Here is a 26,831-nt window from a genome sequence, read left to right as displayed (position 1 = left end):
ATGAAATTGGGAGGTTCAGAACTGTTAGCTGTGAGCAGAACTTCACCATGAACTGGTTTCAGATGACCATAGTATAATTAGGTATATATGTTATTGTTTTGGTTCCAGAGATTAACCTTATGTTTGCTCACATCAGCAATATTGTATTCCTATTAGCAGTTCTCCATTTAGCTAAAGTGGGATAATATCTCACTAGAGTTGATTCTGATAGTACTAATGTTACATAAAAGGAGTACACTTTTGCTTTGGAAAAATAAGTTCGTTTTTATAAAACTGAAACCAACGTTCTGATCGCAATAGAAGATTTTTGTGAATTTGGAAAGCTAAACGCATTCTGTACTGGAGAGACGGCCGGAAGACGGTGATTGGCGGTGGTCTACACAGCGAAACAGGATGCAGACACAATGCGCTGTTTAAAAAAAGGTGCAATATTTCACCCAAAAAATCTGAGAAACGCAAGAAAGATGAACTGCAATACAGCAAGGGGCCACTGTATTTTAATTTTGATACATCCAATAAAAAGACATGCTTATATCAACGATTCTAGCATAATATATTTAATAGTAAGAATTGTGGTTTATTCTGTCAATTATTGATCTTGAATTAGGAATGGAATTGGATTACCACTTAAGTAACGATCCACAGCCCTAGTCTTTGCAATTGTTCTAAAGTTTTATGAAGTCTCTCAGTTTCTCACAAATAAGACTTTGTTCAGTCCTGTTGTTTCTATTTGATTCATTTCATATTTTAAAGGAGGTGCGACCTCTTAGATACAGGTATTTTATGTTGACTCTTTGATAAATCTAGTAGTACAAACCCATTTTGAAAAGTTCTTAAATCGTGTATTTATTGTTTTCACCTCATGAACCAATGCATCGGGTGGCTTCAACAGGTCAATGGTGGAAGGCTGGGGGGTGGGGGGGGGTGTTCACACATGCCTGCTTGCTCTTATCAGTTTTCCTTTATCACCGAGCGGCAGCTCCAAGATTAGGAGCAGTTGTTACATCTCTGCCAGCTGCTGCTGCAGCTTTATCGTTGCTCCAGAACAAACCTGCTTATCGCAGCATTTAAGGAAATAAGACTGTAAACAGGGCATGGTAGACACATGACATCAAAACCAACCGGGTTGTTCCTTCTTGGAAATTATTTTGCCATCCCCTTACCTCGTTTAGGATTTGAGAAATGCTTCTCAGCAACGGTGGAATGTTAAGTTTCTCTTTTATGCTCATTCAGTTCGCTCTGAGTGTAGCATCAATTCAATGGCGGTGTGTGTGTGTGTCGGCTGAATGTCCGTTATCCCATCACTTTACACCCGTTTCTTTGCCCTCCCTCCTCCTTTGAAAAAAAAAAAAGACAAGTGAGCGACAGATCAGTGGGGGGTGGATGCTCTGTGTGGGAACAATTGAGCACCCCCTTTTTCTGGGCTTGCCTGCCTCCACCCCTCCTCATCACATTCCTCACTGGACCACCAAGACCTGCACACAGGAGTCCTGGAGCTGGGAACACACGGCAACAAAGAGAGGGCTGAAGGACTGACTGAGGCATGCAGAGAAAGAGAGGATCTGACTGACAGGAAAAAGGTTTTGTTGTGAGGTCAAGCCGAATCTGCAGGGGAAAAAGTGGGTCAGGCCAGCCAGCGATGGTGTAGGCTAGACTGGAGCATAAGTTACTGTGTGGAGAACTGATGCTTGCAGGTTTTGCAGACCCCTTGAGAGAACAAATGTCAGTGAATAAAAAGATTGAGAAAAGGTGAACCCGAAGAGCATGTTTGGCATCGAGTCCACAGCCGGACTCGACTCCTTCTTGTAGCCATAGTCTTTGCTGAGGCAAACTTTTAGGAATCCTCATCAGGCTGTGTGGTTTCTTCTGTACTTTTTATCTGACAGGAGAAACTTAAAAAAAAGCTCTTTGTCTACATGAAATGTTCTTAACGCTTTGAACCGTATGTATCGGTTTCTGTTTATTTCCTTCACTCACCATCGAGAAGTTTTCTTCTGTTAGTTCTCTTCATCAGCAAGTGATTTACTGCTTCATCTATTCAACCTTTGCTTTTTAAGGCTTGGCAGTTTTCTGTTTTTAGAAATCCTTGTGATGATCTTCCAGCAAAAACAACAAAGTCTCTAGTGAGCTTCCATCTCTATTTAATTTGGATTAGCACCAGTAAGAAGCTTTTAAAAGTTTAACAGAGTATATTTTTTATCACTTTATAGCAGAGGTGTCAAATTCAGTTGCTTAGGGGGCCAAAATCCAAAAGTGCCCGAAGGTCGCAGGCCGAACAGGATAAACCATAACAATAGACAAAATTATTCTGGAATAAATCAATTTAAACCTTAAATAACTATATATATTTAACACTCCATTAAAATATATCCTGTTATTAGACTAATTCAAAATAGGAATATGCTGCATAATATAACAAACAAAACCGGGAAATATGAATGCAATGTATGCTTTTCAGCAATAATAAATCAAATGCTGTTTTCTTTGCTCTTGTGTCACTTTATCAGAGCTGGACACTTGTTGGTTTGTGTTTGTTGTGAGTTCCTGTGTTGTGGAGATTCTCAGGATGGAGTGCAGGTGCTCATCAGTGAAACGACACCTGTCTGCTGTTTAATTGGTCTTCAGCACTTATAAGAAGAATCTACATCACACAGAAATGTGCGACCAAACATGCACAAAGTTGGAGTTGCATGTAGACAGAGCTGGGGCAATTCTGCAGGAATGGAGGGAATAAACTGTGCAGTCCTGCAGTGTGAAGGCAAAGTACAAAGTGTGGACTTTCCACATCATTCATTCTGCCTCCAATCGGTTTTTAAAGACTGTTTTCAGAAACAACCTTTTCTTTTCGGCATTGTGAGGGCTAACGGAGGGCAGCTAAAGCACTGCATTATGGGATCTGTAGTTGTGTTAAATTTTGCCGGGCTGCTAATGACAATAATATGAAATGATCTTGCAGGTCCGATATAATTACACTGTGGGCCGGGTGTGGCCCATGGGCCTTGACTTTGACACGTGCTTTAGAGGAAGGGCAACGTTATGAGTTTTGCAAGTTCAGGCGATGCTGCCTTGAGGACCAAACCTGCTGAAGAAAGTCTTTGAGGCCCTAGTCACAACTGCCCTTGCGGGGGAATACGGGCTGACTGCAGGCAAAAAATGGGCAAACCCATACTGGGCACACAGGTGGGCACAAAAAAAGGCTGTAGACCATTTGATGAGCCCGTGTAACAAAAAATGTCCATGTACATTTTTATCTTCAGGCTTTCTGCAGGCAACAGGTCGTAGCAAACGCTTGTACAACATGCAAGTGTAAGTAATGGTTAGTTGGATGAGACACACACAAAAACAACTTAAATCCTCTACAGTGTGCAAGAAGCCGGTTACTTCTGTTCACATAAGTATGGGCTCCTTTCGGACAGCTAGACTGTGAGAAATGAGGAATTTGAATAGTTTGTGTGGACATCCTACAGATGTCCTAAAGGCACTTGCTTATCACGTGCTCACCTCATCCATGGAGCATTTGTGCAGTCAGTGAGGACCCACTACAAGCACCTGGATACTGATTAAAATGTTGCATAAGGGCAAAGTACAACAGTATCACCCGTATGTCATAGGTGTTTGCAGCTTACATTATTCTTACACACATTATTCTTAAACTTACCACATGCACGACAATCCATTTTCAAGCCTTAAGTGCAAGACACGCCTATGTTCCTCTCAAGGGACAGCCACTTCTCTCTACGACCCCCCACGGGTCCAGACAACACAAAAAATCTACAGCACCCATATAGGGCATCCCCTTTACACCCCCATATGGGTGTATGTGACCAAGGCTTAAAGGTGTTTGTGTCTAGTTAGACTCCTTAAGTTCAAATGGATCAGTGCCTCCACTCACACCCGAGCATCCTTCTTTATCCTCCTGAATCTGAACTGCTGGTCTGCTTTGTGTGGATTACCTTGATACTGGTGTCAGTAAGCCAGCTGTGAGGAGCGTGGCGAAGAGATGTTGGCTCTGATCCCAGGCTGCAGGGGTGGAGTGTGAACTCCCTTGCTTGACAATGATCCTCGAACCCACTGAAGTCATTTCACAACTTCGCCTCCAGTTGGTTTGTGTGGTTATGATGTAGGTGTAATGCTCTCAGATGAGGCTGGATGTTCATGGTTAAGATCATCATTAGGATAGGTGTGACACATCGGAGGCTGTGTAGTTGGGGAGATCAGTGATCGAGTGAAGCCAGGGGCTCGCCTGGGTGTTTGGGCTGGAACCTCAGTGCTGGGTTCAGGCCAGTGGAGCTGCAGTCTCTGCTAATTACTCCCAAGGCAAACATATATACTTCTGCTAGCTAGCCAGCCACTCTCAGCTTTATAAGTTTCATAACATTTTCAAGATCCCTCTGTAAGCCGCTCGCTCTTGGATTTATTTTCACTTGAATTGTTTGAAATCAAAACGTCAGCCGTCTTTCAAAATAGCGTAGTGAAATATGCCTTGGCCGCTTTGTATAGCTTTGGGAATTTGATGTCAAATGTTAAAAACAGGTAATCCAAACTTGAATTTTCAAAATGCCAATGAAGAAACATAAGACAGCCTGCTGGCTAAGGGCCAGTGGGCAGAAAAAAGCACATGAAAGGATTGAATGTTTTGTTCAGAGATGGCCCCAAAGCTGCAAACTATTAGATCAGCTTGGTTTTTTTTGTAAGCAGTAAAATAAGTTCTGAGGAAACGCAGGACCGGGATGTTTTGAATTGTTGGAATGGCAAGCGGATTTATTTTTACTGATTTATATTTTTTGTACACTGAATACATGTCATCAGAGACTGAGGCCCAGTAAACCATTGTAGCGTAAGGTTTAGACTTTCTAGTCCCTTTGACAACCGGCGATGAGTGGATCTCTTCCCACCACCTCTGCGGGTGTCCAGTTTCGTAAGGCCCAACAGGTAGATTGGAGTCCTTGTTGCCCTTTTGTAGCTTAAAGCTTGTAGAAATCCGATCATGTTTCTGACCTCATTCTGCCTGGGGTGGCTTTGCCAGGCCTTGTCCTGCTTCAACATCTGGTAGACTTCAACAGCCTTTGGATGTCGTCGATAAACATCGTCAAAGAGCTGTCTGTCCTACGGCGTGGTTTGAAGGTTTTTATGTGGTATCGCACACTTTTAGCAGGTTAAGCCCTCTTAAAGTCAGGAAATTATTTGTCAAAAATTCATAGAGTTCCTAAAATATGTAAGGAAGACTGCAAAATGCCCAGACCTCAAGCAGGTGTTTTTATTTTCTTGTGCGTGGCTCTTGAGGAGCCCGTAAAGCACCTATTTGTGCTCAACAGTAGTCCATTTCACCAGCAGCACAGCATGTTTGCCGAGTACCACGGAGGAGCTTATGGCCTTTATGTAAAGAGTGTTTTTTATCTCCTCATTTAAAGTCTGTTTTCATTTGTGTGTTATGAGTCAGTGAAAAGATGGAGGGGGAGCTGCTGTCGGGGGACCAGCCAGCAAGGCCTTTTGTGTGTCTTTTTTTTTTCCTGATGATGCTGTGCTGTAACTTGTTCTTTCTGTTTGCAAAATCTTTGCTCATCCCTGAAGATATATATATGAAAAATATGACAGTTTTTTGTTCTCTAATGCACACACAGACACCAGCATCAAGGTAAAACCTGCCCTGAAACCAACAACTTCACACTGTTCACAACTTTAAAGAAGAAAGATGTGAGAATGGTGGCAGATCTGTGACAAGTTGGGTCCTACTCAGTTGATTAACCAAAAAGGAAGTATAACAATTTACAGCTTTTTTTTTGTGAAGTGTTGCTGTGACAGGCGCAGGAAATCAACCACTTTCCTCACACAATTTCCCCAAAACCATGTTAACGTCTTTACTGAACTCAAGCTAATCTTTCTTTTTTGTTGTTCTAGTTCATCTATATGTCTTGACACCAATCAGACTTTACCGCTCTTGTTAACTTTTGTATTTTGCTACACTGGGTTATCGGTCTATAGTTTGTATACGCAGTTTCAAGTCTCAAAACGCTCCTGAATGACCAAAGGAGCGAATCTGGTCCATCTGAAAATGAGGGTTTTAAAATGAGGGAAAAATATCCACAGAGTGAATGTTGTTACTGTGCAAAGTTTTTCAAGCAGTTTGTTCGAATAAACATGTAATTAAATCTGAACCGAATGGAATTTTACAATATTTCCACTTTTTCTAGCGGCCTTACCGTTTGGAGGACTGTAAAAGTTTTGTACTGCCCTACATGTACTAATTTGTCTGAACCGCAGAAAAGTGAAGATTTGAAATCTCTTTAGGCTGCATAAGAGCACAAACCGGTTGTTTAGCAGGTGTATCTAATGAGTAACCATTACGCAGAGATTGGAATTTGGTTTTTGACATTTCAGTGTGTGGAAGTGCAGAAGCGAGTTAAAAACCCTGACAATGCAGTGACCTGGGAAGTAGTGTTGGCAGGGAGCTATTATGTGGAGACAAAGCCGGAGATGCTGGTCAGGGACAGGAGTGGGGAAACAGACGGAGCGAGAGGCCAGGGCAGTGTTGTGGAATCTCCCCAGAGGCTCCTGGGTAAATGTTCATGGATGACGGCGTTTTGGAATTTCACAAATGGAGAGTTTTAATTGGCCTGAGGCCCTAACTGGTTTAGTAATCAGAGGTGGACTGTGGTGGCACAGGGCTCAGATTTATGGATCCCAGGGTGTATTGTTTGCTAAATTAACTGCTGTTTCCAATGGAGTTCACATGTTGTGGAAAATGAAGTACAGCTAAACTTTTTAATGCGGCACTTTGCACTTTTAACTTTGCAGCGCTTTTGTGTAGTTAAAAAAAAAGAGGTCTGTATTTACACATTTCAGTTGCTTTGTTCTGCTGTCTGCAGGCGTGCTCTCTGTCTCTTCATGCCATTTTACAAGGACATAATGTGTTTTAACAGCTGCAATGTGGAACAAAATTTTAATTCTTTGTTGTTTTTTGGAAAATGTCATCATATGCATATATTATCTTTAGCTTTATGGCAGCTTGGAGTTAAAACTTTCTGCTCCATAAAGGGATTATGAGCATTGTTCTAGCTGAAATAAATCTCTCGCCATAAGGAGTTCTTTTGTTTTATAGATCCATCACATTTTTAATAGCTTTTACCGATGGTCCGTGCGATTTCTCATTGTTTTTTAGCTTGAATTTGACTTAACTAAAGTTGGGGTGACTGTGCCAGATCTCATGAAGTATCGCTGCTGCCTTTCAGCTGACTGCATGCAGAGTGACAAACCAAGCTGCTAAGGTTTCATAACAAATGCCTGTCGTGTATGTCATTACAGGTGGTCAGCTGTCTGTGTGTAATGGAATCAGATTTATGTCGGTCAACTTTTACAGGGACTTGTAAAAAGTGTAGCTGGAGATAGATTTAGTGTAGATGGAGGTGGTATGCAGGTATTTTTAAAATGACATTTTTAATGCATTCTTCAGTTTTAACGCTGAATATTTTCTAATGCAGTAGTTTACCCAACTGTGATGAATTGTATCCATACTGACGGCATAGAAAGAGCAAATTCAGAGCAGATATAATGGGGTTTATAAATCATCTTTAGAGGATTTTCCTGTAAAACACTTACGAAAGTGGATGCAATTCTTTTTAAATGTCCAATTCTGTTCAACAGGACTCTTCAGTACTATTTCTTATACAGTAATCCATTCTATTTTTTGTTAATTAAAATGATGTGTTTAATTAATGTTCCTAAATCTGTTCTGGCGAAGATATTTATCAGAACATATATTTAGCTCAATATGGATTAAAAAGCCTCCTGGTTAGTGTCATATATTAAAAATGTTTGCCACTTTAATAGAAGCTTATTAAAAAAATACATTTAAAAAAATTTGTGTGAATTTCTTCAATCTTTGAATAATTACATGTAGATATTTCAGGTGTTTTGTTTGTCCCTATGAGTATACAGTAACATTGTTTCATAAAATGTCCTAATTGCAGGAGAAAAGTTTTTTAAGCTATATGCATTTTTTAGAGAGATTAGTTTAAAAATGACTTTGTGTGTAAAAAATTGACTTTTCCAAACGTTTACTTTTTTTCTGATTTTTTTTTCTTCTTCTTTCTCTTTTGTGTAAGACACAAATAAAACTACAACCTTCTTTAAAAATAAGGGACTTTTCCTTTTACTCCTTTTAACACACAGAGCTTTAACTGCTGTGTTGACAGTCTTGAATCACTGTAACTCTTCAACCATTTATGCAATTACCGTAATCCCTGTAGAAAAGCAGGTTTGTGCTGATATGCAACACTTTATGGTTGTAAAGTTTTAAAGAAATAAAAATAAATCAGCAGATTCTGACGAGGAGAAAAGCAGCTCTGCACTTCAATAACGTAAATTGTGGCATATTTGTGCATAAAGCTGCTTTTATTTGCATCAAAATCCATTGGAATTACGTTAAATGCGTAAACAGGGAGTTGCGGTGATTCATGTTAATTCCTGCTGCCAGCTTCAGATCCAGTGTTAAAGGATAAACACAGCCTGGTTACACTGAATAGCCACTAAGTGCAATACTTACCTGTACAAAAAGTATTGGAGCCTTGACTCTTCTACCATTGGCTTATTGTGCTTCAGTAAGTTTTAGTACTACCCCCAGCACATGCAGCATTGTTGATCTGTTGGTCTGAATGGCATTTTATTGTATGCTGAAGACGCTGTGAACTTCATCAAATCACCCTGATTTTCTTCTCATGAACAACTTTGACTCCAATAAAGTTTAGCAACATCTTAAATTGTCCCCCTTTTATTCTAAGGTAGGACTCTAACTTAGCTCAGTCCTATGTTCTCCAGAGGGTAACAAATAAAGCACACACATGTGGGCTAACATTCTCATTGGTTTAAATTCATCTTGGACAGGGGAAGCATGTTACAACACAAAGTTGATGGTTCAAGAAGTTCCTTAAAAAATTGACTCCTAAGAGATGAAACAAGACAAATTTAGGTAAAGGCAATAATAGTCTTGATGGGTTTCTGTATGAGTCTGCGGTTGTATCAAATGACAGACTGTGAATGTTTACAACCCCTGCAGGTACCCCTCCATATGGAAAATTCTCTAACAAGCTCAATGAGAAACCTACAGAGTAATGGTTTAATGTGAAAGGATACTAATTTGAAGAATATGCTATTTGTGGTAGGAATGGTTGTTAAACCCACAGATATATATCCACTGAACAGAATATCTATGACTTCATACATTTAAATTTAAGTTTATAAAGCTAGATGCAAGGCTTCCAGCCTCTGAGATAATTTGGAATGGTAATCTGGACTGGCGTTTACTCAAATACTACATTACGCCATGGATAAATACTGTAAAACCATCAAACAATAGAATACTTCACACAACAAAACATCTCTGCCCGGCTCTTTTTTCCAGTCCATCACTTCTTCAGACTGATGAAGGCTCAAGAACATCTTGTTTCCATCTGCTATTAGGGCAATAAACAAAGTGATGAACTGGTGACAAATGCTATAACTGAGTGACGAGCTGTTTCCCTGCTGCTGTCATTGTTGTTGTTAGAGCTTTGGATAGTTACTTGGATCCACGAACCAAGATCAACAATTCACATATCATTCATCTTCTGCCGTTTTATCGCTTTCGGGGTCACTGGGCCACTTGTGGGCAAAGGCAGGGAACATTCGCAGATCTGTCGCAGGGCCACAATCACACACCCATTCACACCTATGGACAATTTAGATTTAACCAATTAACCTATGAAGCATGTTTTTGGAAAGTGGGAGGAAGTCGGAGACCCTGGAGAGAACCCACGCTGTTTTTGTTTGCATGTTATTCTGAACATGCAAACTCCACACAGAAAGGTCCCCCAGCCAGTACTTGAACCAGGGACCTTCTTGCTGTGAGGCCACTGCGCCACTGTGTAGCCCACAATTCCCATATCAAACGACGAGTAAAAATATATATATATATTTATTATTGAATTGTTGCTTTATCCATGTCTTTTTACTTACTGTAAACAAAAATTATGAATCCTAACTTCAAGTTCTTTAAAAGTGTCCAAGACAATGTTAAGCAACAAATAAATTCGAAATACTCTCATTTTATCAAAAGTTATTTACTGGCTCCTTTAATAACTATCAAATAGAACTTTTATTTAGAGCAGGATATGCAGATTCACTAAATATAACAAATAAAAACACAAAGATCTTGAAAACAAACAAACACAGATGAACAAAGAAAGCAATGAACATTTTACAGACATGTTCTTCACCATGCTAGCACTCAAATGTTAATTATATTTATTTTTCAAATCCTGGACTATATAAAAATCAAAAGATCTGTTACTTTTTTTCCATTTTTAAAAACACTTGATACTTTTATTTTGAAAATGAGAATCTTCACCGACACTTCACTTTAAAGATTTCTTTACTTTCAGTAACAGTAGCGCATTTGGTTTGTTTACTTTAGTACTTAAATTCCAACACTAATATGCAATTTTGGAGCAATGATTATATTGCCTGAGATGTGCTTTTCTATGCTTTACTGTAATTATGAAGATTGCGATTCAGCAATCTCAGACATCCCAAATATTCATGCTCAAATTTTCGGGAACAAATCACAAATATCCTAGTATATCAGATACTGCCCTGGTTGTTTTGCTTGTCACCTTTATTTTAAAGAGACTAGCTTTTTGTTTTTTGTTTTTTTATGAATAAAAATGAAATACTGAACTGAACTGACATAATTTTGATTCTAACTCCTTTGTGTTCATTGTGAAGTCTTTATTTCTCCTGCTTTTTTGGTGGAGCTCTGTATTTCTGTACACTTTGTAGAGGTTTTGTTTGCATTTTTCTAAATGAGAAAGTCACTCATGAGTCCAAACTGCTTAAAAGTTAAACAAACTCCATTCAGTTTGTTTTTTCTTCTTGGTTTTTATTTGGATAAACTGTACCTCTGAGTGAGTAATGTCTGAACCAAGTTTTACAAATACCAGATAGAAACCACAAGTGCAGTTATTACAGGTGAAAAGGGGAGGGGGGGCATGGTTGATTTGACAACTTGCTCTAACAGGAAAAAATTTAACAAGTGAAAGACTCAGAAAAGGCATTGGCGTGATTTCTGGGAATGAATTACCCAGCTGTTTCTTGTTTTATTTTTTCTTTCCAGGTGTGGCGTCACCTCGTGCCTTTTTACTTAACCAAAAAGAAACCCTTTGAATGTGTCTACGTCTGTGAGAGTCTGAAAATACGTCATTTAGAAAAAGCAACAACTTCATCAGTGCCTTGACTTGGTGTGCCTGATGTGATGTTGGGGGAAGAAAAAAGTAAGAGTTGTCTAACAAATGGCACAAATTCTTTAACCCCTTAGTATAATTACATCCTAGACATAGGAGAGGAGCAGCACCAGAATGTTATGGCTGCAGGGCGTGCAAATTTACACCAGTCTGTGTGATTGCTCTGAAGACTAGCAGCACTTCTGAGTCTAAGACCAATGCAGCTTGATGCAGTTTAAAGACCAACTCCAATGACAATCGTCTTTTGTGTTTTTAGCACGTTCTTGTGGCATTTTTCCGGTTAGCCACGTTATAAACGTTTGCTGCGTTGGCGTATTTTCGGAAACTCCCTTCCTTGTTTTTAACACGTAATAAAAACATAGTCCGACATTGCTACATGTTAGCCAAGTCACACTCAACCATATAAATTAATTCATCTATATATACGATGCTCTGGATTAGAAGGTGCACTGTCGTTCTTGAATAAAAAGTCAGGCTTTTAATTGCGCATTATAGTGTATAAAATATGTTAATATAGTCTGTCTTTGTTTTTGTGGGGTAATTGACACCTGACGCTGCTGTGAAGGCCTTTAGGTTTTTTTTCAAAGCTTTTTATTCAGGCTTTGGAACATATTTGTTCCAATGTCCCCTGTTTTAAAGTTGCCTCCGTCCCTCTAGGACTGAATCTTCAACGTTTTTGTCTGGTGTTCAGGAGTGTGTGAAAACTCTGAGCTACAGTCACAGACAACTAGGCTCCAATTAGTGACAGATGAGGGTGAATGGGTTGTGATATGTGCTACCCTAGGCCTCCTTCCGGGGGGGGTTTAGATACAGAAATAATCCACGACAGACTTTTATGACTTCAAATTGCAGTGCACTTCTGTTGAGTGTTTATACCATTTGCATGTGTCGGTGCATTGGGTGTGCGGGGGACCTTTGCTGGGGCGTTGACTGGGGGCACGAATTACCGTGCAGTGGATGTGCTGGCAGTCGGACTGGAGGGGGGTCAGAGGACACAACCTCTCTCAGAGGAGTTGCTGTTAACCCCTGACCTTGCTGGTTGAGCCTGCAGGGTGGTGGTGGTGGGTGAGGCGGAGGTATGGGGGGCTTTGAGGTCTGTCTGGTTCAGGGGCACATGGTGGCAGGCAGAAGGGGCGGTGAGGTGTCTAATCTGGTTTGTGTCTGTGAGGCGTTTTAAACCCCCTCCACCACCACCACCACCATCTTTCCTCTGAGAACCGAGTTTGAGAGGCAGGACAATGTCAAAGGGAAGTGACTTATTTTATGAGCCTTTTAAAGGGGATGGTGGTCTTTCCACAAAGGAAGGGCAGAGCTGCAGCGCGGGGCAGATGAATACCACGACACACACTCGCATGTTTGTTTACAAGATGCTCCTCTCTTGTTTCCACCACCATAAATGGCAGTTTCCCTCTTCTAAGTGACACTTAAACAATGCTGTGGCACTTTCTTATTGCATCTCAAATTACTTGAGAAACTGGAGGGTTGAGAGGCCTGTAAAAAAAAAAAGAAGAAGAAGAAGAAAAAAAGACTCTTTAACCCACAGGCGGTTCAGCCAACACACAAGCCTATTGATGTCAGCTGCTTAAGAATTGAGTGATGCATCAACCGAGAAAGATTTTCTCTGAGACGCCGAAGTGGAAACATCAGGAGCTGTTGTTAATATTTTACTTGTTATGCTCAAGCACAGACATTTATTCCTCCCGGTGGTTTGAGAAATTGGCTGCCAGGATGTTTTTACAAAGTATGCATTAGCTGACAATCTGAAGTTTTCAGGGACTTAAGCCTTTGGGCTAACAACATGACGTTTGTGCAGACAAATCCTGTGAAATATTGACCATTTCAGTGTTGTGTACTTTGGTAACGGGGTTATTTTCCACATGTAGCCCTTTTGATCGTATGCTTGTGCTGTGGGCCTCTTCAGGAGGCCCAGCGAGAGGAGAGTGGTTGACTGTTTAACCTAAAAAGTTTAGCTTGTATGTTCGTGAGTCTCCACACCTCCAGTCATGCTCGTACAAAGAGCCATGTGTGGAGCGACGATGTGATGTGTGAATTTGTTTACATTGGAGCTGCCAACTGTGCCTGGCCACGAGTGGCTGTGTGTGCACGTATGTGTACAGAAGGGGTTCGGCAGGACTGGCAATGGCTGGAAGTAGAGATGAGTTTGAAGAGACGATTGAGAGAGGAGGAGTGACTTGAGGTTTTTTTGGACTTTTTCCCAGACAGAGGGGTCCACTTTATGGCGCCAGGGTACATCCCTCTTCTCCCGATGCCAAGTTCATATTATTGTATTCCTCTAAGTCAGTTCTGACACTGCAGTTTAAAATAAAATGAATTTACTTTCAACGTTTTGGATATGCTGGGAACTTCGTAAAATATCTTTCCCTGTTGTCAGTTGGTTGCACTGTGATGCAGTTGAGCTACAAAAAGTTTCTAAAATGATGTCTCCTTTAAAACAGACAGGGTCTGTCTGAGGCATCTAGGTTTATTTTCCCATTAGTGGCAAAAATGTTAAACCTACCACAGTCTAGAATCCTGCATACCCATAGATTCAATTGGAAAAACAACCTTAACTTGTCTGTTATGAGAACAGATCATAGAAGAGGCTTGCTTCACTAGATAGCTGATGTACAAACTCGAACATAATATTCTAGGTTAGGGTAAGTAAAAAGTTCTTCTTTGCTGTAAATGTATTTACATTGATTTTTGCAGATTGACAAACATGCATCATCATTAGGGATTCCACAATTCCTGGGTTAAAATGGAACCATAAGTTACACCATTGAACCAAATCATAGGGACGGTGAATCATTACATTACCCTACTGCACAAGTTTGCGTTTATGTCAAGTGTCTAACACGTGTTGTGGAATATTACACCAGGCTTAGTATAAGCCAACTGAAAGGTTCTTCATCGTTGTTACTTAAGTATTTTTAGTTTTTTGTTGTTTTGTAATACACGCATCATATATCGAACCAAAGCAAAACCGTGACCCAACAATTGAATTTTGAACCAAATCATGGGAAGGGTGAATCGTGGCAAACCTAGTCTACCTAGTCTAAGTTTTATTCGCTGGTAGAACCCACTTCATTTAAGCAGATTTGAAGGCCTATGTGAACTCTAGAGCAGACCAAGCAGCAACCAGACTTCTTGGAAACAAGAGTCTTGGTTCACCTGCAGGTGTAGTTCACTGACGGTGTAATGGAGACAGTCAAGAGGACAGAATCAAACAGTTAGATGGTTTCTGGCAGTTTGGTCATCTCTCATCCATTCCAGTGTGAAAGCGGACCAGACAAAGGTTTGACACATTTCAATTTTTAAACAGAGTCTAGGCCACATGTGTCAAGCTCCAGGTCTCGAGGGCTGGTGTCCTACATATTTTCTAACCAACCTGCCATTGAAGCTCCTTATTGGCTAAACACACCTGATCCAGGTAATCAACAGCAGATAAAGCAGGATTTCTGAGAAACCAGCTGGAGGTCGGTCCTCGAGGCCTGGAGTTTGACACCCCTGGTCTAGGCTATTCTGGTGTGGAAGAGCACTAAGACAAAACTCACAAAAACATCAATCCTAATGTGGTTGGTATTGTGAGCAGCGATAAAGAAATCAAGAAGTTAACAAACGACATTCTCAAGCTAGATTAAACAAGAGGGCTTTTCCAGTAACCCGAGCCACTGTTGAGAGTTGACTGTTAGCTCCCATTTAGAAGAACGTCCTTTTCACAAAACGTTGAATCTTACCAGGACTCAACTTTCTTGAATACCATAACCATTACTATAAGAGAAAGTACAAGTTTCGTAATCTTTAAAGGACAAATTAAACTGTGGATTCAGAAATCTCAAATGTGTAATCACATATGACCATAAGTTAGAACATTTAATGACAAAACACTGATTTTAAAATGTCATTTGGTTTAAGATTATACTGCATTTCTTTTTTTATACTATTATATACTTGTTTTTTTTTTACATTCTTATGTGTTGTTACTACCTCTTAAAATAATTTTTGTTCCCTTTTTACATCAACCTACCAAGGGACTGTAGATGGAAATTATCCTGTTAGTCTATGTTTGTTTTTAATGTTTATTAATATCCAATGTCTCTTTTTAAAATATATGTTCAAAAAAGATTTTAAAAAACTTAACAGAAGAATATGTTAAGAATATTTTTAACCAAAATGACAGCATATGACTTGCATATTTAGGAGATGAGGCTTATTTTCACCTCTACTGTCCCATCCTGATTCTAATAAAAAAATACTAAGTATTTGGTATCAGTTATGCTAGACCAAACTCAGTTTTGTCTCTGCAAGGTGTGCAATTAAATGAGCAATGAGTCTGGGATCGTGATCGGGTCTTTTAAAGATGCTGGGAAACCTTCCAAATGGTGTCAAAACCTCTAGTAGGAACGTGTTCGTGCACGAGTCGGGGAGCACAAGCTGGAGAGGAAAACCAAACAGACTGTTGGTGCTGGGATGTTATGAAAGGATCCCTGTGTTCTCTAAAATTATATCAGCCGTGTTTTAAACAAAACATTATTACAGCTGTGACTTCGCATTGGGTCCTCCCTTCAACCCACCTTTAATTGGATGTTTGATTCACATCTGACAAGGTTGACTGTGTATGTTTTATCAGACAGGTAAAAGCCGACTGCTCTATTAGTTTAATGTCTTTGCCGTGTCTGGATGCATAATTATCAGCTTGGAAATGTTAGCAGGAGCACCCCCCCATCATACACCCAATACAGAGTATTCCAAAAGTGTTCTTATTGTGAAATTTCAGAGGTGTTGATCATTCCAACCTGTAAAATGGTGCCCAGAAAGACTTTTACTCTGCATTTCATCGTACAGAGGGTGTTCTCTATGACAATTGCCCCTCTGTGGCTGCAGAGACAAGGATAGTGTATGCGTACCTGCATTAGTCAGCTAGAGGCTGCAGTCATTATTTTTGTATTCCACTTGAAAAGTGATCCAAGTAGTTTATGTTTAACTACCGTACTATGGTAAGGCCTCTGCTTTGTAAAGTGGCCACCTTAAGCCTGCATGAAGCTTAGTTTTGCAAATCAGGGCAGTAAACGTGCTTGTAACAGAAAAAGTTGCATTAGATTTAGTGGAGGGAAGCACTGCTAATCAAGTGTTTATTTTCTAGTTTTCAAATGATAGATATACTGGCTGAATTATTTCTAGTAGCCGTATTTTTTTTAGTTTATCAATGGTCAGATTGTAAGTCAAGTATAAATAATTTAAGACATTAGGAAATTGTTAGATATTAAGTGTTTTTGCATGTACTTTAAAATGTTTTTATAAAAGTCTAGCAGGAAATGATGCTGGATTGTGCTGCCTCTCTTGTCTCCCAGGAGCTTCTCTCAAAGTGTGCCCACAAGGTTTCTCCTGCTGCACAGTGGAGATGGAGGAGAAGCTCAGCCAACAGAGCCACACGGAGATCAAAGCGCCTGTGTCCAGGCTTAGCACCAACCTACAAACCATCTTCAAAGAGAGGCACAACCACTTTGACAGTAAGCAAACACGCTCGCACAAACACACAAAGCCACTTTCCAGACAACATTGTGCCACTCTCTCCATTGCTGCTCTTGCGTTGCTCAGTTTTTGACGGACGCTCCCACCTGCCAGTGCTCTGCTCGAAACAGAGACAGTCTGTCTGCGTCTGTTGGTCTCTCCACCTGTCTCCCTGCATTTCATTTCCCAGTCGAATCACAGTCTTGCCTACACAGCTTAGTCCCCCCGAACAAGCTTCCCGTTTCTCCAGAGAGGCGTGCATGCTTCCAGTCGGGACCACACACATCTTCAGATTTTGTCTTCCCTGTACTTCCTGGTCCTCCATGTGTGTGCGCACATGTGTCCACGCCTGTAAATATTGGTATCAGGTTACTGCTTGTTGAAGACTGGAGTGCATGGGAACGTGCAGCAGTGCTGACTCACAGAGGAAGCAGGGCAGCTTCCAATACCCTCGGCCACCCAACCGTACCCCCGCTGCAGCTCTGAAAACAAGCTTGATAAGACTGAGACGAGTCTTAGTGGAAAGTTAAGGAGACGCTGGGTTTTCACACAGAATGTTAGGTTTACTGAGGGAAGTTGTATGGATGGTTTGAAGCACTAATATGTGCGTTTTTGTGCATTTTTGGGTTCAGAGACCTTAAGATCATATGTGTCCGTGAAAGTCAGTGAGGATGGTTTGTAACGAGGAGCTTGTGAATTGCAGCCAGATGTTAAAAGGAATGTGACGTGTCGGAATGTAGCGGCAGACCAGGACGTCCCACTCCTCTTTTTTTTCTCCCACTGCCCTTTGTCCTCATCTCATGCCTCACTTCCAAAACCCTGCCGTCGTTTTTCTCATCATGTTTCCAGCATGTTGTCCACTTCTGTCCTCCATTTTCTTTAACGCTCTGTGCACATTAGTCAAGGCACTTCATGGGATCTCAGATGACAGCGATCTGGTGAATCATTGGTTCATGATCTTTGTTAATTAATGAAGGCTCCAAGTAGTGTTTATACTTATTGACCAAATGAATAGACCAATTTATTCTAATTTCTTTGATTTTAAAGATGTTTTCATTCAGGGGCTCTTAACATAAATCCTCAACACGCACCGTTTTTTTTGGGTTTCATATATGAAAGCTCCTCTGAACTCTAGTGAAATTCTGGTCCACGTGAGATTAATGGGTTTTGTTTAAGCTGCAAGTGAATCGTTTTGAAATCTACTACAGTATGAATGTAGATGGACCGTCTGACCGAGCGAACATGGGAAGTAGAGGAAAGAGACAAAGGCTATATCCTAGTCTTATTCTTTGGCCTACTTACTTGAAAGAAAGCCTATTATTGGTGGTAAGGGTACAGATTGAAATGTACTGTTTAAATCAAGACTGCACTCTAAGGCAGTGTTTTTCAACCAGTGTGCCGCGGCACACTAGTGTGCCGTGGGAAATGGTCAAGTGTGCCGTGGGAAATTACCCTCATTAATCATTCACTGATCTAAAAACATTTTCCATTTCCAGGAAATCAGCTCTTTGTTCATCCAAACAGGCCCTGATAAAACACTGAGTAGTGAGGAATATAAAAGATCTTAAAATTACTTTTTCTTTGTGTTTATTTGATTCTATTAAAGACATTTTGATAAGAATGACGGTATTTACCTGCAGCTATAGCGGTTTGCGGAAAAGTCCCGCCCCTTTACCTGTCTCCGCCAATCATTGTTGAAGGCTTAATCACATGTCAGCAGTCTGACCAATCAGAAGTAGTTAAAGTCTTCACTTCCTTGTTCTTAATTCTGCTCATAAAGTCTCTCAGTTCCAACAAAAATACCAGCTAAAGCTCGTCTTTAGCGGTGTAGCTTTCCACAGAGACCGGTGTCAGACCGTGTCAGACCGTGAACAAAACAATGAAGCTCACAGATGCGAGTCTTTCTGCCCTTTTTCGGCAGTTTTCACACTACATCACCCATGATGCATTTGCTTAAAGGGCCAGTGTCCCAGCGCACATGGAGTGCGCGGGAAATGTCTAGAAACCTCAACGGACAAACAAACAGTTTCTAAATTTTCTAATTTAACTTTTATTTCATCTCTTAGAAAAAACAGCCGCAACTTCCTGCTTTTTTGGCCACAATTATCACAAAATGCACGTGAGATTGCGGGGGGGGGGGGGGGGGGGGGGGGGGGGGGGGCCTTGTCGATCGATAGAGACCATGAATTTCTGCTTATTTTTTTTTTTTTTTTGGATGCTGGTGTGCCGCGGGATTTTTGTCAAGGTTAAAGTGTGCCGTGGCTCAAAAAAGGTTGAAAAACACTGCTCTAAGGTATAGTCTCACGTACAGAGGTAGACCTGTACCTGTACCTCTACCGGTAAAGGTTAGCACCCCTGAGTCCCTAAAGCTCCTCCTTAAAAAACAAAAACAAATTCAGACACCACTACAGCTCAGAATGCCCCTACAATTGGAGCCATAGGTAGCCGTAAGGGAAAAATTCTGTTTGAGCCTAAGTTGCACATATTTAAGACACAGGGGTGACGCTGTCGTACTGTGCCTTCACTCCAAAGCCTAGTCGTTAGTGAAGCCATTGTCACAACTGCCCTTACGGCTAGATAGGGGCTATCTGCAGGCAAAAAATGGGCAAACCTGTAGGGGGCATGCAATGTCACTTACCACATGAACAGCACTTATAGGTCCTTTTTGCGCAGTACGCAAGATTTGGGGAGAGGTTGAAAAAAACGAAAACGTCTGACACATCTACGTCTCACCTACTTCACCCTTACCTACCCTAAAGGCCCGTACACACCGGGACGAATTTCGCCTGCGATATTCGCCGACGTTTAACGCCTCGTGACTAAACAAAGGGCGCCAATGTGAGTGTGCACACCGACGCGAAAAAACGCCACGCGTCAAAGCGTCACTTTTTAAAAAACGCCTCGGGTTCGGTTTTTTGGTTTGACGCGCCGCGTCGAAAACTATACAACCAATGAGAACGGCGCTTTTGCACACGTGTCTGGAGCTTCTGAAGTTACAGTATAACACAACTTGGGGGCGCTCAAACACAAAACTGCCTTTCTGAGCACACATACCAGCGAAGAAGATATACGCCAAGTAGCGTCTACATTGCGGCGAAGAAATAATGACGGACATTCTAAAATATCCCCAAACCAAGCACCAGTTGGAGCAACTGGTGCTTGAAATATTCATGTTTTCTTTGTATGATTCTGAAAAGCGCGTAAATACTTGCTCTCTTCTTCTGAGTGAAAAACGACTTTAAGAAGCGTAAAGTTGCGCAGCGCCACCTTGTGTACAGGAGTATTTCGGTTTTACATTAAGCGCTATCTAATGTCAGGGAATGAAATTGCATGTTCACTCGGCTCATCGTCAGCGAAAATCGCCTTGGTGTGAACACAAAAAACGTGGCGAAAAACGCTGGCGAATAACGCCTGGCGAATATTCGTCCCGGTGTGTACGGGCCTTTACGTATTGTATCGGTGTCAATTACCACTGTCTGTAGAAAAAATGTGCACAAACCTTTTCACTCTATGGGCTCACTGAGTGGTCTATGACCTGCGTGCCTCATAGTGGTTCACCAATTTTCACCCACAGTAAGCATGCATCCACCCTTGAGGGCAGTTCTGACAAAACTGATAGGGACTATTGGGTATATTAATGCAATAAAACCAGAGGACAGCAAAATAGAAGTTATTTTGACTTTTCGAGCTTTTGACCTTGAAGCACATTGGTTTTTCTGGTTGCACGGTAAACCAAAAGCAACTGAAAATGGGAGTAATTAACACTAAACTAAAGAAGCTGTTACTTTGGAAACTACGTGTTTGAATTAAAAAATGTAAAGGAAAGCAAAAAAAGCGCATAGCTAAAGGTAGTTTGAAAAGGAGGTATGGCCAGACGGCCAGCAAATCAGAGGTGCTCGTTATTTATCAGTATATCATTTGACTTACATCATTTTTTAGCTGGGAGTACTGTGAAAGAAGACAGCAACGGGTCATTTCCACCAGTTAAGCAGTTTTAACTGAGGAGGGTTCACTTTCAGAGGAGCAGTGTGAAAGCAAACCCAAATTGTAAATGATTTTGATAATTCCTGCTTCATCCCTGTTCCTCTTCAGCAATGCAAGTTGCTGCTGATTGTGAACAGTTAGGTGTTTTTTTTCTGACACATATCTCAGGATTATGTAGTTATCTTGAAATTAACGTCTAAAAGAAGAGTTTGCTGAAACTGACAGAGGAAGTGTTTATCACTGTTTATTACAGGAATAAGCACAGTGACGATGACATCGTCTGAGCACTCGCAGGGAGTGGGCTGCCCGTATGCATAAACACAGCTGCCACTGTACACGAAGACGGACGCTGCAACATGCGCTCCCGCACTAACAAACTCAGGAAGCGGTGTATATGATTAGGCCGGCTATCATCATGCGCCTGGAGCGACGAGTCATGGCTAATTAAGAACTGGGCCAGAAATAGTTCTCCCCTCTCTGTGTCTCATCACTGTGTGTTTGTCCTGGCCTCAGCCCGTCTGTCCTCTTGCAGTGACCCCGTACCGTAGAGCAAGTCTATGTCTGGGAATTAAGTGCTTGGATTATGCCCCCCCCCCTCTGCCTGCAGACACACATAACAAGAGACATCCATCTGAAGTGGTGATTTACAACAGCAGGAGGGACAGAATCCCATCCCGAAAGAAAAGGAAGAAAGAAGCTCAAGGACTAATTGGTGCAAATAGGATGCAATTACTGCCTGGGCTGGGACTGGGAGGAGTAGAGTTTATAAGGACGCCGTCGGGAGGTGCAAGGAGGATGGGGGGGCTCTGTGCAGGAGGAAGTGGGAGGAGATCGGTCAGCCCTTCTGTTCCCATGATGGATTGGATCCCAGATTCATCTATAGACTTCTCTCTTCTAAATATTGAAACAGAGGCAGCTCGGTCCACAGATGCTCCGGGCCAGGAGCTGTGGTCCGTCTTTAGATTTCACTTCATCTTCCTCCGTGTAACCCTTCACCCAGATAGTCTCACGCCGCTGGCTGAGTGACGGGCGCCGTTTAAAATGGAAAAACATAAGGTGAACGTTGAGTTTCCCTGTTTTGTTGGCAGACTGCTGCATGTCATAAACTGTGTTTTAATAGCAATGCAAGATGCCTGCAATAATGCAGCTCATGCTTCACACCCTCCAGCCCAGGCCAGACGACCTCAACGCGCAGTTTCCCTTCTGACCCCCCCCCACGCCTGCCAGACAGTGTCCGAACTCCTTATGTTTGCCGTAAATGCATTAGAACCCAAAAACTGCAGATAGCGAGTTTGTCGTCATCCTTCATCGTTATTTCTTCTCCTCTTCACCTCATCCGTCTCCTTTCACTGACTTTCAACTTGTGGCAGCTCCAGCATTCCAGTGGTGGTGGGGGGTGGACCCTTTCCTTTTAATCTCCATCAGTGAAGCATGGCGCCCGGTGCCCTTCTCCCCCCCAGTTGTGCGCGAGCGCGCGTTTGTGTCGGAGGGGACGGAGGCTAGCTGCCGCAGCAGCAGCAGCGGCGGCAGGGGAGGCAAATGGAGGGGCCGCGGTGTTTCCGGTATCCTTGGCGACACAGTGGGGATTTGGAGTTAAGAAAGCCCTCAACTTAACCCTCCCCGAGACGCCCTCACCCCCCCCCCCCCCTAATTTCTTTTTTTTCCTTTTTTCAGCATGTCAGTCTGAAGTGGAAGTGACGGCGCTTACTCGGGGTGGGGGTGGGGGGCTGTGCGCGCGTCCCGGTGGTAGAAAGCGTTTAGCGGCTCCCCCCGCGAGAGCATGGGAACTTTACATTTCAAAGCCATGAAAGCCATGCGGGACGAGGAGGAGGAGGGGGGGGGGGGGTTGTCCCACACAGGTCACCAAGGTGGGGGGGGGGTGCGTTTATGCCAGTGTGCATGTGAAACTTAAGGTGAAACATTTTCAGAGACTCTGAGGAATTCTCATTTTGCTCAGATTAAGAAAGTTGCAGGGTTTGGGGGGGGGGGGGGGGGGGTCCGCAGGAGTAGAGGCCTGGATTATTGGAGGTGGGAGGGGGTGTTAAGGGGGGAGAAATGGACATTCCTAAGGATGAAGTAGGTCATTGTTCCCTGTCTCTAGTGAAGAGAGTTCTCAGAAGGAACTGATGAAGTGAAAGCAGTGAGGGGGGGGGGGGCTGCAGGTCCATATGCGGGAAGGGAGGTCGTATTATTCGTTAATCCTATTGAAAATACTTCTGAAGGACAGTCCAAGAGGAGCAGGGAGAAAGGAGAGCGAATGGGATGTGACAACAGAAAAATGCCATTGATGGTGGTCAGTTTAAGGCGGACTGATGTGACGAGACAAGTCGGGCAGGGAGAGCAGAGATGCTGCAGCACCACCGTTCAAACCGCCCTCCCTCACATGTTCTGGACTCCTAACCCACCATGAGTTGGATTTTAAGGTGGTAAAAATGTACTAAAGCGTACGCTGTGGATCTGCACTTTAGGTGGGGGTCCGATTCACAAATTAGGATCAGCGATTCACAGATCCAACCCTCGATTCTCACACGGGGTGTCAGAAACCGATCCTGTCGTTTCAGACTTAATTGCTATCAGATGTGTCCAGATCAGGGAGCAGATATTTATTTTTATTATTTTGATCTGCGCTTGATGTTTCAAACTTACTTTGAATAAATATCTTGGTAAAAGTGCATATTATGAACGGATGACAACATTTGACTGTGCAGCAGAATACGCCACCAGTTTGAGCTTGGAGGCGCACAGAAGCAGCTCAGTAAATGTAGTGAAATAGACACAGATTTGGCTCAAAAACTCTTCATAAACATTTGAAACTGTCAGCAAGCGGCTCTGTTGGTTTGTCTTAACACAAACAACAATCGAGGCAGTTTTAACAGAAACGGTTTTTAAAAAAGTTCTACAAAAGTATCAGATATCTGGAGTTATTTAAAAGGAAAATGACTGAATCGGATTGGGGCTAAAAGAAATTCTGATCGGGACATCCCAACTCCACTAAATTGGACTTAAATATTTTCACGTTGTTTTTTGAAAAAGATTGCAAATATCCCAGTATTGGGATACTGCTACAGCCCTAAATATGAGTGGAAAATGAGCATCAAATCTCTGGACTGCAATCCTCTTTCCTTCTCTCCGCAGACTTTTTCCGTGAGCTGTTGAAAAACGCAGAGGCCTCGCTGCACAACATGTTCTTAAGAACGTACGGAAAGATGTACGAGCAGAACTCGGAGCTCTTCGGGAACTTCTTCGCGTCCCTGACAAGGTACTACATAGACGGGAGCGCCAAGGTGGACCTGGACGCCATGCTGACGGACTTCTGGGCCGACCTCCTGGAGCGGATGTTCCGGCTGGTCAACGTGCAGTTCGAGTTCAGCGACGCCTACATGGAGTGCGTGAGCCGGAACACGGACGAGCTGCAGCCCTTCGGGGACGTGCCCCGCAAGCTCCGCATCCAACTGAAGCGAGCCTTCATCGCTGCACGCACGTTCGTGCGCGGCCTGAAGCTCATGCCGGAGGTTTTCAATAAAGTCTCCACGGTAAGTCCTTAAGCGAAAAGGCCTCAGACACAGGTTTCCGTGTGCGTCCTTCCCTTTAGTGTCTGACTCGAGGTTTGTCTGGGAAAAGTCTGAGAAGCTCCTTTCCCTCCTTTGTGATGAATATTTCCAGAGCAGTGAGTGATTCACTGACTTATAGAATACACTGTTAGGCTGAGCTGGTTTTTAAAAATGAACAGTCAGACTACCTGTGTGTTTGATATAGACATAAAGGATAAGGGATAAGTGTTGAAAAATCGATCTAGTACTGAGAGTAACAGCAGTATTGGTTGAAAACCACAGACCTGAACAAGATTATGTTGCTGAAAAGGTATAAATCAGGTGCTTCAGTCCTAAAGTCAAGGAACAGATGTGATCAGAGGTCCTGCTAAACCTTTTGAGCGTCATGCGCGGTATTCTGGCAGCAGCGCGTTTTGGGCGTCAAGGCGCAATGTTTTCAAAGTTTAAATATCTGAACGTTGGACAAAGACGATGCGTTGCATCAACCATTCAGGGACTCGACTTTGGTAGCGATGTGTTGATGATGTGATCAGCGGGTGGGGTCCAACACCAACATGATCATTGCTATTTGTTCTACTCCTGAACTTTGTTGTATTTTTCTTTTTTATATCAAGACAAAAGTTCTAATTCTAAATCTAATTTTTTTCCTTTTATTTATTTTTTCCCTCTGACATGTGTCAAACTCAGGCCCGGGGGCCAAATTTGGCCTGCATTGTAATTATAATTGGCTTGCGAGATCATATCAAATGTGCATTAGAGCTGGTATACACTGTACCGCTAACACTACAAATCCCACAATGCTTTGCTAGTACGTTGGCGCACAGTCAAAACCAGCAAGCGCTCTTTTTCTGTTGACACTGACAGCCATGCTCCCGTCTCATCAGACAAATTCATTTCACCCTCCACAAAGATAGCTAAACGAAAGACTGACAACAGGAGCTTTCAAGACAGGCCTGCTAAAATACCAGGTTTTCCCCGGCTCAGAGCCCGACCCCAGACTTTGGTGAACTTGCATTTAAGAAAAGATGCCAGGTATCCGGCTTAGACCAATGTGCAGATTAAATCAGAGAGTAGCAAACTGAGCTTGAATATCTGTTTCTTCTGCAGTTTTTCTACTGCAAGTCATGGTCTGTTCATAGCTGAAATGTGGGATTTTTATTGAATGGCATTATTATTTTTGGTTCTTTTGTTGTCGGCTTTGAAAAATTTGGTCCGTCGGTATTCTGTGTTTTTAAGTAAAACTAAACTTTGTTTCCATATGGAACGGTCAAACATTACATGTCAGTTGCAGGTCTTTTTTTTTAAAATAAATATTGAGTTTGGCCCGTGACTTATCTTCACTGCTGTGAATTTGAGCTTGCCTGCCCTGGACTAACAGCAAGTGGTCAAACTGGGTCACAGAGAGACGGAAGCAGCGCTGAGAGCGGCCGTCATTCAGACGCAGCTCCTGCAGCAGAGTCTGTGAAGGATCTCATGCACACAGACGTGGAGACACGGTCACTGATGTGTTTGTAGAGCCCTTCAAAATACCTGACCTCTACATCATCCGTGTCCTCCGTGCATTGACTGTAAATAAGATATTACTAACTAAATATTGGGCTGTAAAATCAAATTCAATCAAATTGAATTGTTTCTTGAAATAAAAAGTGCCAGTAAAATAAGAAAAAGTTTCTCCGTTCAAAAGCGTTTTCCTTTATAGTTTTAAATGTCAGGTGTGTATAAATGTAGATTGTATCCTTTTAGGCAAGATTATTGGACTTTGCCATATCGCCACAAAGTTAGTTGAACCTTTTGTGCATTGATTCATGCTCCACATGTTGAGAGTGTTTGGGTGCAAACCATCTAACCGCTCTCCGCCTCCTCCAGGTCAGTGCGACCCCCAGCTGCGTGCGAGCCGCCACCAAGATGCTGTACTGTCCGTACTGCTCGGGCCAGGTGGCGCTGAAGCCCTGCCAGAACTACTGCCTGAACGTGATGCGAGGCTGCCTGGCCAACCAAGCGGACTTGGACACGGAGTGGAACAACTTCCTAGGTGAGCCGATGCGAACGGCGGCGCCTCCAGCATCCGGGTGCTTTCAGCTGAACACCGCCCCGCCCTCTTAACCACCGCAGCTTTGTGTTGTGTTTGGCTTCTATTTGTTTAATCTCTCACCACTTTGGGGCAAATAATTCACCAGTTTTTATCATAAAATTACCAGTCATAGAACTAAACGCTCTAATAATCAGTAGATGACTGTTGTTGGTTAGTGGCGGTCTAAAAGCTTTAAAGCTTAAAAACTTTATTGTTGAAAGTCGTGTTGAGACAAGTCTCCTTCTTAAGTGATGAAACTGTAAAGGACAGGGAGGGGCCACATGTTTTGTGTGCCACAAAGTGAGTGAACACTTGTGTAAACACCAACCGACACAAGTTTCATGCCAACACTGATCGGATGGGCTCTCATCTGACCGTTCACTGATCTGCAGAGGCTTCTTCCACCTAGTGGTGGCTTTCGGGAATAACACTCCTCCTTGG

The 26,831-nt window shown here is 42.4% G+C and overlaps 1 protein-coding gene across 1 annotated transcript in view; it reads left to right on the top strand.

Annotated features, from left to right (window-relative positions):
- Positions 1–26,831, top strand: part of LOC101160491 (glypican-6) — a 39,146-nt gene that overhangs the window by 8,270 nt on the left and 4,045 nt on the right. The window contains exons 2-4 of the mRNA XM_004073642.3: positions 16,625–16,783; positions 23,904–24,301; positions 26,186–26,351. Coding sequence (XP_004073690.1) covers positions 16,625–16,783; positions 23,904–24,301; positions 26,186–26,351 — 723 coding nt within the window. The remainder of the gene's footprint in view (positions 1–16,624; positions 16,784–23,903; positions 24,302–26,185; positions 26,352–26,831) is intronic.

Source organism: Oryzias latipes, chromosome 10 (assembly GCF_002234675.1).
Source record: "Oryzias latipes chromosome 10, ASM223467v1".
Classification (NCBI taxonomy): domain Eukaryota; kingdom Metazoa; phylum Chordata; class Actinopteri; order Beloniformes; family Adrianichthyidae; genus Oryzias; species Oryzias latipes.
This window is presented reverse-complemented; position numbering and strand designations above follow the sequence as displayed.